This window comes from Lepisma saccharinum, chromosome 30 (genome assembly GCF_977018435.1).
Source record: "Lepisma saccharinum chromosome 30, izLepSacc3.1, whole genome shotgun sequence".
NCBI classification, from domain to species: domain Eukaryota; kingdom Metazoa; phylum Arthropoda; class Insecta; order Zygentoma; family Lepismatidae; genus Lepisma; species Lepisma saccharinum.
The window spans coordinates 28,187,678-28,203,457 of record NC_139258.1 but is presented as its reverse complement, the minus strand read 5'-3'; the positions used below and the strand labels follow the sequence as shown (position 1 = coordinate 28,203,457).

General features: G+C 39.7%; 1 protein-coding gene across 2 annotated transcripts in view; it reads left to right on the top strand.

Moving 5' to 3' along the window:
• Positions 1-15,780, top strand: part of LOC145981997 (autophagy-related protein 16-1-like) — a 731,341-nt gene that overhangs the window by 21,078 nt on the left and 694,483 nt on the right. For both annotated transcript variants that reach the window (XM_083115530.1, XM_083115531.1), the window contains exon 6: positions 15,078-15,216. In XM_083115530.1, coding sequence (XP_082971656.1) covers positions 15,078-15,216 — 139 coding nt within the window. The remainder of the gene's footprint in view (positions 1-15,077; positions 15,217-15,780) is intronic.

Below are 15,780 nucleotides of genomic sequence, written 5' to 3'. Positions count from 1 at the left end.
ATCGTCAACGTACTTAAACTAGAATAAATTGTTCACAAACAAGATTTTTCCAGTCTTTAAGTAAAGTGAACTTAGAAGACATAATTAGAAGTGAAGAAATCTGAAATAACTGGAAGGTCGAAGCAATGGTGGACGAAATTAAAAAGTATTAGTTAAAGTGGAATCAACATGTCCTGAGGAGGCCAGATAGCATTTAAAATTATTAAATTACAAGCCAAAAGGGAAAAAGAAATTTTGAAATACCATATCTCTCATGGAATGAGAGTAGTTGCAGAATGGGCTTTGATTACCCAGACCTGCAAGAAAAAGATAATTTCACATAAGATGATTATCTTTCTTCGTGTTTTAAACAAGCATCGGAAACTCTAGCGTGACAAATACACTCAGAATGGCATATATATAATTGGTGCACTACTTTCCTACCAAATCAAATTCCACACAAAGTGCTATTCAGTGGCCACCGAATATCAAGGAAAAAACTGCAAGTTGGAGGAGATCTCCAACCTACAAGTGAGGGAAATTAGTATAAAGGCACTAGTGTGTTCTGGGAAAAACATTATTTATTGTTTCCTATGCATATATCTACCTTATCTTTGGTAGACATTTGGTACAATTTACAGACGAATCATATCAAATCAATTTTTAAAATTCTTCATGGGAACACCACATGAAAACTGAAAAACACTCTCCTAGGTGTGGAAAATTGTTATTATAACCAACCAAAGGTTGGGTATACATCCCCAATACATACAGGCAGCACTCCACTCCAACCAAAGTACAAGGCCAATTCAATTCAGGTAAAATTAATAGGAATAGACATTCCCAGATATGTTAAGATTAACAGAAATTAGGCCTAATTAGTAAAAGTATGATAAAACATCAAAATATTAAGTAATTAATAAGCCCCAGACCAAAATTCATTGGTTATCAAAGAAACAACCTTTTGTTGATAGGAGAATTCAGAGAGCACATGTTACTTTTCATGCAAATTTTTTATTAATACAGATATTTTCAGGATAATATTTGTGCAAGCACAAATTAACTTGCTTTCCCTGAAAATAACTCCAAGTCACACTTATATGTGCAAACAAACCACAAAAACATCAAAAAATCGATGTTTTTGGACAAAAGACAATCGGTCTCACAGCACCAGAGCCATCTGGTGAGAGTCAGTGGAACTAGCCCTGACTAGACTGCCATCTATTGGGCTTCTCAAGGTACTTGATGAAGGCAAGTAACCCAAGGTGCTGTGGACCAATCAGATGGCCTCATGGGCGTGGCTACCAGACAATGAGTCTGAGATAGCTTTTAACATGTGAGGAAGCCATCTTGATTTCACTTCTTGCTAACAGTTGGTACAGTTAACATCGCTCCAAGTTTTGGGCCAGAGTAGGCCAGTGGAGAGAGGACAATGGAGTCACCAGTGTGTGAAATATCCAATAAGGGCTTAGGAATAGTCCTGTAGGGTATAATATGAACGAATTACAGCACTGGAAGTGTCTTAAAGTGCATGGAACCAATATCCATGAAAATTCTGAAATTCTCAAAAGCACATGGTGAGGACAATGAGCCTCCAGGAAACCATGATGCTTTGTATCCAAAGACATCCATAATTAATCGGCACATCCTTTGTGATATAGCTCCCTGAAACCGTTCATTTGCAAGACAATACCCATATGTCTTAAGATACCGCTATATTTTTAGTGCAGACCCACAAAAAATCTCCCCATTTATAGTTGGAGTGACAAGTGTGCAACAAGGCCCAGGTGTGGTAAGGTGAATGCAGAATATGTAAGTACAGTGTTTTTATTACCCATTTTGTTGGTTCCAATTGTAAAAACAATCTTATAAGTTTGTGCAGTGCTTGTATATAGTTAAATGTATTAGTACCCCGAATATTAAATGTGTCTTTCCAACATCTTGATTTATCAATTCATATTTGGGCGGGTAAGTCCGGGAAGCGTACCTCTCGCTCCGGAATAACTAGGCTGAAAGTCCCTATGATACACCAGCAATCATTCCTCGGAATGGATGCTGGTCTACTGGGGACATCCTCCATGTTAATGGTCACTGGAGGACAGCATAGAGCTGCATGGGGATGGGTGCGTCCAGGTTGCACAGCAGAGTAGTTTCATAGGTTCAATCAAGCCCAAAGTGGGTGAGTAGGTTAGGTTAGCCTATCCTATTGTTCGGCAACGTAACCTGGAGGCACGTATCCCTGGACCAGCCGCGTAGACGAAGCCATTCGACTCCCGAATCCATCGTCTGTCTTTATGTCTTTGTCTTTTGTCTCTTGCGCGGATCGCAAGATTATGAGACTCAATACCGGCACTCCCCAAATATGAATACCAGATCAAGGTCGTTGGAACGGCCAGCAGGTCGTGGGTTCCCACCCAGCGGTAGTGCAAGTACCATGAATAACCCCCAACTTGACCTCATTGTAGCAATGCTCCAGGAGCAAGCGAAAGCCTCTGAAAATGTTAGTCAGAAACTTGAGGCACAGGGTCAGAAACTTGATGCTCAGGGTAGGGAATTTGCCAAGGCATCGGCCGAAGTAAATAGGAAACTTGAAGCCGTAAGGACGGAATTCCAGGCCAGACTGGACTCCATCCACAATGCCACCACGAAGACCTCAGAATTGTTAACCAAGCAAGTAGCGACCAACACCAATAGGATTAGCCAAATAGAGATCCAATGTAATGACCTAGAGTTAAAATTAGGTAGGGATTTTACACATGTGTCAGGCCAAATTTCGGAACTGAGGGAACTCGTTGGCGAAGTGCAAGGCGGTGACAATCAGACCACCACAGCTCAGATTCTAGGGAGGTTAGATGCCCTAGAAAACATATGCAGAGAGCTCACTTGCAGTGACCACATGGTCACAATCGAGAACAGGGTTCTCGAGCAAGTGAGGAAGGAAATGCCGAACTGTCAGGCGGAAGGCCGCAGCTCGCATGTATGCATTTCCGAGGGCCAAGTCACTGAGCAGCGCACCTCCTCACAACAAAGGGTTGGTGAGGAGCAGCTGCCAGCAGAACAAAGGTCTGACGAAGCAAGCCTGATGAGGATTCTTGCTTGCCTGGAAGGGATGGAGAGACGAATAACTCAGTCCGCCCTTCCACTTACGTCAGCCACCATGCCCGTCTCACCTGCACGGAATGTGTCTGTGTACCATGCCTTGCACAAAGCCAAACGAAGACCTAAGGGTCACGAAAGCTCTGACCAGAGTAGTGGCTATGTGTCTCCCCCTAACAAGTACCACCCACTTGGTAACTCCCCGGAATCCAACTCCGAAAGCTCGGATGCCGAAGTCCGCAGCCAGAGGAAGAGGAAGAACCGGAGGAGGAACAAGAGCAAACCTAGGGTTAGGTTTGCTGATCTCAAACAGCTCCCAACCTTTAACGGGCAGGGGAACAGGCTGGCCTCAGATTTTGTGCAGGAGTTTGAGAGAGATCTCACTCTCCTGGAGGTAGATTTGGCGGATGCCCTCCAAATAATCTCGTTCTGTCTACGGGACGAGGCAGGGCAGTGGTACGAGAGGAACGAACGGAAGTTCAAGTCCTACTCAGATTTCAAAAGGCAGTTCCTCTCATATTTCCAAGGGGATGGGTGGAGAGCTTCTTCCCTTGCGAAGGCTCTCAACGAAAGGTATAACCCATCCCAGCACAGATCAGTGCACAAATATTTCTGGCGACAAGTCAAAATGATTAGGCTTGCGTTGCCAGAAATCGCCGACAACCAGGTTTTCACCCACGTTGTGCAACAGCTGCCGCGCAGCTTGAAGGACCAGTTAATCCTGGCTCCCTTCGTCTCTCTTCAGGAGGTGGCCAACTCCATACTTCGGTATGAGAGTGTGCAAGTGCCACAATATCCTGAGAGGGAAGTTGCAAGGCCAGCACGACCCAATTACGGGAAAACTACGACTCGCATTAACCGGACCTATGTGAGTCGTGGTCAGGGTGAAGCGAGCGGTTCATCCAAAAAGGAGGACGCTCACATGTGCAAATCTGCGAGGGGCTCCCGGCCTAAGGAGTACCCAAACAGAACCAAGGTAGACCGGAGAAAGGGTGGAACGTCCCAACGTAAGAGTTCCGCCAGCTCACACGGGTCTTCCGAGCACCTCGCTGAGGTGCATCCAAATGTGCACAACCAGGGAAACTAGGTAGGCAACGTCCTGACGTGGGGAAGGGCGATGCCAAACCTAAACCTGTCCCACAATGTTCAGATTCATGCAAGCACACTCCACTGATAAATCAGTATCAGGCAGTGGGCGACTCCATGTTGTCACGCCTTGCGCAAAGAAAATTCGGGTATCCTGTCCAAAGAGACAGTGATGGTAATTACCACATCGGACTTTGCATATCTGGACAAACCTCAGCGCAGTTGCTCAGTGCTTTGAGAAGGGAAAAAGTGTGTACATAAAAATGTGTTATTAATGGTATCCACAAATGATATGCTCCGAGGGAAGGACATCAACCAGGTGTTCCGGAACCTCCAGGATATCATTTACACCCTAAAGAGGAAAGGTGCTCAGAAGGTCATTGTTCTGACTCCTCCACCAGTTCCCAGGTTAGCCAATGAGAACCGACACAGGTTCTGGGCCATGTATGACTCACTAATTGCAAAAATATTATCCCTTGATGATAATAGCAATGTAAGGGTTCTGGATTCCTCGTCGAAATTTGTGCACAGGGGCCAAGAAATGAACATGTCGCTGTTCGAAGAAACCATGGGTTACGGTCAAAACATGAGACCCGACCTGGTTCACTTCAGCCCACGAGGTATGGATGCCATACTCAATGCACTCGATGAGGTAAAATGGTTCACCAAACCAGGTCACACACCCATGGGTAAACAAATGGAATCTCAACAGAGCGAGATGAATGCCATTCTGCCCTATGAGCAACCCTCGGGAAACTAGCCTGTGCTACTCTCGCTGGGGGTGATGGTGGCCAGGGTGTAACAATTCCTACTCGGTTAGTAAGCATGGAATTTAATAGTGAGGAAACTCATTGATATATGTTTTGTACATTTTTCACTTCCCCAAAGAATCATAGTAGACAATGGTCCCCAGTTAGGGCCAAACAATTCACTCAGGAATCCCGTTATGGAACACTTCCATATTCCCACAGGTGAACAAACCGAATGGGATCAGCAATTGTTCATGGCTGTATCCCGGACGGCCGAAAGGCGAAACAAGGCCAACAATAAGGTAAATGAGTCACAGCAAAACAGGACTGTGATCAAAGTGTATGATTTAGTTTTTCTTAAATCCCATCTCCAAAGCAAAGCTCTAGAGGGACAGACCCACAAATTGTTCCACACCTTCTTCGGTCCATTAGTTTGTAGTGATCAGGTGACAGATAACATATTTAATCTTGTTCATTGTGTTAGCGGTAAGAGCCTACCCAACCAACATGTCAATAACATGAAGTTGTGGAGGTGTAGCTATAAGGTGTATAGTCATTACATTGAGAAGCTCAGACTACTACATCCAGTGTTAGCATCGAGAGTACCTCAAAGAAGTTAATTCAAGCCAAGGGGCCTCTGAATTTAACGAGGACTCAGCCTCAATCCCGACGGGGTGCAGCCGTTTCCCTACGACTTGCTTAGTCTGTTGGTAAGACAAGTAACTGCGCACAAATGGCTCCACCCTCGTACCCTTGTGATACTTCCCCATGGAAACTGTAGATGTCTGCTCGTCAGCTCTACGTTTCTTCCTAAACCCGATATCAGTAGGACCTAGGAGAGAAGTACGCGACGGTACGGCTCCTGCGCTATAGTATTAGTCGCATAAGAGGTATTGGTATCCCTCTAGCGCATCCAGGGTAAGACGCACGGATAGGAGTGTACAACAGGTACAAGATGAGGAGAAAAAGCTACACATTTTTCGAACACTAGTATTAATATATGTTAAAGGTCAGAGGTTTTGTGGATGAGGTTCTGTCTGGTCTGTGACATTCACCCATTTGTACATAGGGTAGAAATTTCTTTGTCAAGATCATGTGAGGGATTATTTTATCATTGTATGCAAAAGTCAATTTCAGTGTTGTATACAGGAGTATTTCATTATTATGTACAAAAGATTATTTTATCATTGAGTATAAAAGTCATTTTCATTGTTGTATACAAAAGTATTATGTCAGTATTATATGCCAAGGCAATTTCATCGTGGTATAGAGGGTAATTTCATTATTGTCTACCAAGACCATTTCTTTGTGGGACACAAAAGTGAGTCCAACCATCATATAGAGATTTATTTCCCTATGAGTACAAATCTATGCTAGATCACTCACTACCAATCAAGCAAAATATTGTTTAGCAATCATTGGGTATTTGCACTACCGATGGGTTAGGTTCGACCAAACCAGGGTTAGCAGTAATAGAAATATGCGAGCACCCCCAAACATATAGGGTTGTTTATAAGGAACAACCCAAAAACCAACAAGGGTAAGGTCAAAGCCTGCGTGTGAAGTGGGGCCAGTGAGTACATCACTCCAACTCCCCCTCAGTGTCACCACAAAACCCCGGAGCAAACACACAAAAGTGCATGGTGTCATAGGCAGCAGCAGACCCCCAAGCATATTATACCAGGAACTAGAGACAATCTTTTCAGCGTTCCAGTAACATGGGGAAGCAAGGAGTGTGTCAGGGGTTCGTAATCGAACATTGACATCCAGAAACGAACCACCATGACAATCATACAGACTTCACACAAGGAGTGCATTCCACAGATTGTACACAATCCCAATGGACAGCCAGGTCGAAGCATTGTTCCGCCAAGCGAGCAACAAAAACATTTGATGGCCACGCAAAGTGCACAAAGCCAGGCGACAGCTATCTCCACCTAAGGAGATATTGAAGAACAATTGTGAGGTGACCAAATGTGGACAACATACCAAGGTGTATGCTGAACATTTTTTGAAGGTACTGCACCCTCAAGTGAATGAGGGGCAGAGACATTAGATACGTACCTAAAAACTACTAAGCAGTTCGAATACAAAAACTGTATTCAGTGCGGCAATAAGCAGATATAACATGAATGACTAAAATCATTTATTGAAAACTTTTAAGTGTGTTATATTAACCATGTATATACCGTCTAGGAAATCGTTCGATATATCGGACAGAACAATATCTCAAACATAGATCCAAGTGACGGGCAAGAATAATTGCAAATTTATTTTCTTTCATGTATATGTTCTTTTCGGACCAGCGTGGTCATAACAATTCAGTGTGTATATAAATATTTTGTGTATGTATTTGGGTATAGTGTAGTATAGGGTAAAGAAAAATGATCCGCTTCACGTATCCTTTTTCTTTTCCCGAGGGCCCGGGATATGTATAACCAACCAAAGGTTGGGTATACATCCCCAATACATACAGGCAGCACTCCACTCCAACCAAAGTACAAGGCCAATTCAATTCAGGTAAAATTAATAGGAATAGACATTCCCAGATATGTTAAGATTAACAGAAATTAGGCCTAATTAGTAAAAGTATGATAAAACATCAAAATATTAAGTAATTAATAAGCCCCAGACCAAAATTCATTGGTTATCAAAGAAACAACCTTTTGTTGATAGGAGAATTCAGAGAGCACATGTTACTTTTCATGCAAATTTTTTATTAATACAGATATTTTCAGGATAATATTTGTGCAAGCACAAATTAACTTGCTTTCCCTGAAAATAACTCCAAGTCACACTTATATGTGCAAACAAACCACAAAAACATCAAAAAATCGATGTTTTTGGACAAAAGACAATCGGTCTCACAGCACCAGAGCCATCTGGTGAGAGTCAGTGGAACTAGCCCTGACTAGACTGCCATCTATTGGGCTTCTCAAGGTACTTGATGAAGGCAAGTAACCCAAGGTGCTGTGGACCAATCAGATGGCCTCATGGGCGTGGCTACCAGACAATGAGTCTGTGATAGCTTTTAACATGTGAGGAAGCCATCTTGATCTCACTTCTTGCTAACAGTTGGTACAGTTAACATCGCTCCAAGTTTTGGGCCAGAGTAGGCCAGTGGAGAGAGGACAATGGAGTCACCAGTGTGTGAAATATCCAATAAGGGCTTAGGAATAGTCCTGTAGGGTATAATATGAACGAATTACAGCACTGGAAGTGTCTTAAAGTGCATGGAACCAATATCCATGAAAATTCTGAAATTCTCAAAAGCACATGGTGAGGACAATGAGCCTCCAGGAAACCATGATGCTTTGTATCCAAAGACATCCATAATTAATCGGCACATCCTTTGTGATATAGCTCCCTGAAACCGTTCATTTGCAAGACAATACCCATATGTCTTAAGATACCGCTATATTTTTAGTGCAGACCCACAAAAAATCTCCCCATTTATAGTTGGAGTGACAAGTGTGCAACAAGGCCCAGGTGTGGTAAGGTGAATGCAGAATATGTAAGTACAGTGTTTTTATTACCCATTTTGTTGGTTCCAATTGTAAAAACAATCTTATAAGTTTGTGCAGTGCTTGTATATAGTTAAATGTATTAGTACCCCGAATATTAAATGTGTCTTTCCAACATCTTGATTTATCAATTCATATTTGGGCGGGTAAGTCCGGGAAGCGTACCTCTCGCTCCGGAATAACTAGGCTGAAAGTCCCTATGATACACCAGCAATCATTCCTCGGAATGGATGCTGGTCTACTGGGGACATCCTCCATGTTAATGGTCACTGGAGGACAGCATAGAGCTGCATGGGGATGGGTGCGTCCAGGTTGCACAGCAGAGTAGTTTCATAGGTTCAATCAAGCCCAAAGTGGGTGAGTAGGTTAGGTTAGCCTATCCTATTGTTCGGCAACGTAACCTGGAGGCACGTATCCCTGGACCAGCCGCGTAGACGAAGCCATTCGACTCCCGAATCCATCGTCTGTCTTTATGTCTTTGTCTTTTGTCTCTTGCGCGGATCGCATTATAAAGGCACCTTTGTATTTTTACAAAATAAACTAAAAACAATCAGAAAACGTTGCAAAACAAAGTTCGAGTATTTAGTGGAACTATCATTGTTCTTAATAACCTCGAAAATTCTTTTAGGCATGAATTGTCTTCCTCTGAGATTGCTGCTCACTCTGACCGAATCACATTTTTCAGCTCGGCCACTGTCTTTAAGTGCCGTCCATTGGGATGCACACACCTCTCTAGGATCCCCCATAGATTCTAAGTGGGGTTTAAATCTGGACTTCTCGCCAGCCAATGCAGAACTGTTATTCCTTTCTCCCGAAACCAATGTCTTGACTTGGCGAACATATGAATGGCAGTGTTATCTTGTTGAAAACGTAGATTTGTCACCAAATTCTTCGTACATACGAAACAAGTTAGCCTTGAGCATCTCCAAGTAGGCATCCGAATTCATCCTGGTGTGCAATCATGCTATTTTTGACGTACCTTTAGCACAGAACACTGCCGAAATCATAATGCTTGCCCCACCAAAATTTCTACTCATCCGAACTCTGTCTTCTTTACGGAGATCGTGCCAGTAACACTGAAAGCAATCTGGCACATCCAAATTAAACTTCTTTCTGTCACCGAAAATTACTTCGTTCTGAGGCCCAAGACATGTGTTCTTCGTGCAATTCCAGTCTTCTTATGGGCATCACTTAGAGGTGGTTTTCTGAGTCGTTTCTTGAATGCAACGTTATGGTCTCCTGCCAGAATTTGTTGCTCTCACCTGGCAGTGACATGTAACTGCATATCAGCTAAGATTTGAGAGGAAAACATGTTATTGTCTTTTACTTTTGCAAAATCAATAATTTCGTGGACTTTGACAGCTTTTTTGTACAACCATATTTTCCGTTGTGTCCATATTGTGTCCCTAGTTTGACAAAATTGTCAATAACACAACTCGAATGCCCTAATTTATTAGCAATTAGACGATTGGAGCTCCTTGTAAGCAGCGATTTAACAATTGAGAAATTCCATCTACTTATAAGCATTAATTCTTGCTTTCTGGTCACCTGACAAGACACTTTGCATGCACACTACCTAAGTCGAAACAGCACACAAAGCACAGCTGCTGCGCCAGCAGCAGTGTTTTGCCTTTATAGTAATTTCTACCCTGACAGTGTGTTGTTGGTTCTTATGCAGTGCTGCCACCTACACACTGACACAATTAGTGTGATATTTTATTCCTAAGAATTGTATGCAATACACGTCACGAATACGGTAGAAACATTCATGTAAATGAATAACTTTCTTTTCCAAAAAATTAAAGTGCCTTTATACTAATTTCCACCACTGTATTGTAACATAGTGCCAATCATCACTTTCGGTGGTGAATGAAGTTAGTATTCCAACATAGTACTGTAACAATTCATTATCCAGGTTGAAGCTTCATATTGTCATATTCTACCACTTTATTCAAAGAATAATGGCTCTGGGAGTTTTCAAAATTTCAAAAATGAGATTTTTATGCGAGAGATGTCAAGTGCAACTTTTATAACTAACTTCCGAATTTTCTTCATTGAACTAGGCATGCAGAATTTAATAACAATATCAATCATTTCAGTAATATTAACTATATGAAAAGAAGTTGAAGGAAAAAACTGTTGTGTTGGATTCATCCATCTGCTGTATCTGGTACTAAAAGTCTCCCAATGACAATTAATGGATTTATTTTACTTTGCTTTTCTGCCACTTTTTGCTAATTGGAAAGATGAGGATGAGACATGAAATGATGAAATTGATGAAGGAACACTCACAAAGAATGCCCAGGCCAGGATTCTGAACCTGAGATCCCTGGCATCGTAGCCCGATGTGCTAATCACCAGGGTTTGAAAAAATAGGGAGGTGGGTTTAATCAGGTTTGATTGGGTTTTGTCGAGCTTTTATAAATAAAATGTGAATACATGTAATAATTCACATTTGTAATTGCCGCTCAACCTACACTTCTCTGCCTGGCACAACAACTACCAGACCACAACAAACTACTAACTAACTCTCTAGCCTTCTTAAACCCGAAGGTTCATGGCTGCAGCAACACAGGCCTTCCATCTGTCCCTATCTTGAGCAAGATCTATATACTCTTTTCCATCTCTACCGATTTCCTTTAGGTCCATCTCAACTTGTCCCTCCATCTTTGTCTTGGCCTTCCTACAAGTCTCTTACCATCAGGTTTCCCAACAAGAATCCTGTGAACTCCTCTTTCCTCTCCCATTCGTGCCACATGACCTGCCCACCTAAGTCTTCTTGATTTAATTATTCTAATAATATCTGGACATGAATACAAATTATGTAGTTCTAAATTATGTAACCTTCTCCACTCACCTGTCTCCTTATCCCTTTTAGGTCGAAATATTTTCCTAAGGATCTTATTTTCAAATACTCTCAATTTGTGTTCCTCTTTCAATGTAAGGGACCAAGTTTCACACCCATATAATACTACAGGCAATATTACTGTTTTGTATATTTTAACTTTTAGTTTCTTAGATATTAAACGAGAAGACAAAAGTTTATGAAGAGAGAAGTAACATGCATTTCCTGAATTAAGCCTACTTTTTATTTCCTCTTTAATATAATTTTCATTTGTTAATATTACTCCTAAGTATTTGAATTTGGAAACTGGTTCAAACTAGTTGTTATCAATAATTAGATTTTGATTATTACCTAACACTTGGTTTCTGCCTGTAAGCATATATTTAGTTTTCTCTTTGTTAACTTCCAAACCTATCTCTTTAGTTGCTTTGAAAAATATTTTAGCATTATTCTTAATTGTATTTATATCATCCCCTAATAAGTCTACATCATCTGCATATGCTAACAACTGAGTCATAATTTTAGTCCTTCGTTAGTTTCTTTTACCTTCCTAACAGCATATTCTAAGGCAAAATTAAAGAGCAATGGAAATAATGCATCTCCTTTTTTTAACCCATCATGAATTGTAAATTTGTCACACACATTAATACCCACACGAATTTTACTTTCTGTTTCACTGGTGCATACTTTTATCATACTAACAAGCTTCTTAGGTATTCCAAACTCTACTAATATATTATATAATTTATCTCTTTTGACCGAATCATATGCTTTTTTTGAAATCAATGAATAGCTGATGGACATTTTGATTATTTTCCCACTTTTTTTCAAGTGTCTGTCTGATGTGAAAAATGTGATCTGTAGTTGATTTGTTACGTTTAAATCCACATTGATAATCACCTATAATTTCATTAGCATATGGGGTTAGTCTTGTTAAAATAATGTTAGATAATATTTTATATGTTGTTGAGAGTAGAGAAATTCCACGGTAATTATTGCAGTTCATTTTATCACCTTTTTTAAACACAGGAACAATTATGGATACTTTCCACTGTTGAGGTATTTCTTCTTTATTCCATATTAAACAAATTAATTTATGAATTTGACATATTAACGAATTTCCACCAAACATGCGGTTAACTTCTCGCTTTATTCTATTATAATTGTTTAGATTTGTATCATCAGAGTTATTTAACCACCTAAGTCTAGCCTGATTTCTTATTTCTATTAGATTATGACATTCATTATCAAACCATGGCTTACTTTTTCTTGGTTTATGGTATCCTATACTTTCTTTAGCTGCTGATTCTATTGCATTACGTATGTGCTCCCAATTCTTATTTAAATCTGTTTCATTTATATTTTCATCATCATTTAAATCCTGCAAAACATCAAATCTATTTGACAGTTTAATTTGGTAATCTTTCTTAATTCTTTCATCAGCAAATTTTCCTGTATTAAATTTTATAACTTTTAGATTTTGTTGCTTATGATTTATCACTGAGAGTCTTTCTCTTAATTTAGCAATTACTAAATAATGGTCACTGGCACAGTCAGCACCTCTATGTGTACGAACGTCAATTATACTAGTGTGCCTTCTCTTATCAATGAGAATATGTTCTATCTGATTATGAGTTTTACCATCTGGAGAAGACCAGGTATATTTATGGATATCTTTATGTTTAAAAGTGGTACTTTTCACAATTAAATTCTTTGAGGTTGCAAAAGTAATCAATCTTATACCATTATGAAGACTTTCTTTACCACTTGTGGGTTTAAATGTCTCTTGTTTGCCAATCTGTGCAAAGAAGAGTCACCTAACAGAATTTTCATATCATACTGAGAAAATTTATCAAAGACCTGTTCTAACTTTGCATAAAAATCATCTTTAGTATTATCATCTTTATCTTCCGTTGGAGCATGTATGTTTATTAAAATAATTTTACACCACCTACCCTGTAAAACTGCATATGATATCCTATCATTAATAAATTCTTCTGTTTTGAGAGCCAAGATAATTCTATTATTTATGAAAAAGCCTGTTCCAAAATTATGATTTTCAGTACCACCATAGAAAAAAGTATAATTTTTAGTTTTACAATTCCCTTCTCCTGGACAGTACTACATCTAATTTATACTTTACTATCTCATTAACTGTGCACTGAAATGCCCCAGGCCGGTAAAGGCTCAGAACATTCCAGGTGCCTAGTTTAATATCCTTATTCCTAAAGTGGATCTTATCCTTAGTCCAGGGACCTCCCAAAGTAGTCCCCACCTGGAGATCCGAATGGGGAACTATTTTACCTCCGGAATATTTTACCTTGGGAACATCCATGGCCTTATATTGCTGTTTCTTGACATGTCTTTTTACAGTGCAGAGTTGTCAGCTCTACGCCTAACCCCCAATATGAATGGAGGGCCGCACCTGTCATTGGTCAGCGGATCCCTCGGATCTAGCTGGGAGGATCCCATTGTAGTCCACCAACCATACCCCACTTCTGCCGATTATGGGACGCTCATAGAGCCATGACAGGACAGCTCTATAAATCCCAATAGAGCAAAATGTTGACCATTTCACTCTGTTGGTTGACTAACTGCAGTGAACAAGTCACTGGGCGATTAGGTCGTCACATCCGTACGCCAATACGTTATTGGAACTAGAACTTTACAACAAACTACTAAACCATAGTAATGTTTATTTTTATCCTTTATTCTCTTATGCTTTCCTGGTTACCTCTGTGGATAGCAAGTTTGTATGTTTGAATTGATATTAGCAGATGTTTTATCAATAATGGATACATTACAACTTTTGTCAGAAGCATCAAGAGATCAGTTACAGGTGTGTACTATTATCTTCAGTCACAAGCATAATAAAATAGTGATATTATAGATAGTATACATAGTATTCCTCAATAGTAGATTGAAAGAAACTGACTTCAGATCTGAGTTCAGTGACTTTTATTGATTAGAATATATTTGATATGGCGACTGAAAGCAACATATTTTCATTTGCGTAGCTTTCTTCATTTAACAATTCACGCTAGCACCTCAATGATAGTAGTTACAGAGAAACTGACTTCAGAACTGAAGTCAGATCTTAATATATGCCTATGCAATTTCTTAATAAAGATGAAACGTTTGTATTGGTGTACTGAGCTCTGATATTTCGTTCTACTTCATATCAATATTACAAGTGTTGTGCATTTTAGATAGCAAAATTAATCTCTAGTTATAATGACAGTTGTGATTTCATTCTAAGAATCTAAAATGCAATCTTCATTAGTATACACCTCTATGACATTCCTTCATTTCAGAAATCATTGAAATATCAAAGTTAATGAAGAAACCCATTGGGTTTTTAAATGGTTTTTTTCAAGTGGGCCTGCTAACCACTCTGCCACGCAAGCTGGCTCGATGGCAATGAAATGCATTATTATTAGTTATTATTTTTCTATTGCTCAATTTTTATGTCAATGACCACTTCCCCTACAAAAAAACAAAACAAGAAAAAACAATCTGACATTGACCATGTATGTGTGGGATAACTTGATAACCCATAAAAGTTTGAAACTGAGAAAAATGCAGTTGAAAGTTCATCCCTTACATTGTGGCTTATGCATTACCCAGGTATCCCTGTATGTTTCTGGCTACAAGCTGCTACTGAAAGAACTGCACATTCACTATTGTACAGCAACTGAATCCAATGTTAACTCAATTTTGAACTTAGTGTGGGTTACTCCTGAGCTGCTCATATGTAATAAAACAGAATAGTTATTTTATTTTGTTCTTCCTTTGCAGAAGAAAGCAAGCTATAGTGCAAAAGGAACTGGAAGAAGCTGCTAAAGATACAAAACCCTTATCACCCGATAGACTTGCAAAAGATGGGGTCATGATGTATTTGACAACAGTGTTACCTACAAAGGCCCTCATAAAGTTTGTAAGCATGCACTTTCCAAGTAAAATTTACATTGTACTGCTGTTATGGGTATTTAATATATTCTTAATTAGGAAACCAACACTAATAGAGTGTACGGTTTAACTAGAGATATGCCTTCTGCTTTGGGATTGTCTCCAATATGATTTTTTTATTGATACTGATGAGTACTGATATACAATTTACTTACAACTGATATTCTATTGAGTTGATGTAAAATTGCAAGTGTCGTGCATGTAGTATTGTAATGTAATTGCAACCCACTAGATGGCAATAAGGTTCTGCCATGTGAAGGTGTAAGCATGACGAAAGACAAGTGTGAGGTGGTTGAGAAGAAGCACTTAACAGACACTCCTCATATTTGTCTTTATGAATTGACTGGGATCTCTGTGTAACTAAGAGATGTTTATAGATATTTCCTTAGGAGAAGATACTTTGTATCTAGACAGTTATTTCATCTGTGAATTTTAGAAACTGTCAGCTATGATATGTCTATCTACAATGGTCAATGCTTGGGTTAAATTTTGAAAATCAATATGTTCTTACTTTTGGTGTTTATGCCAATTA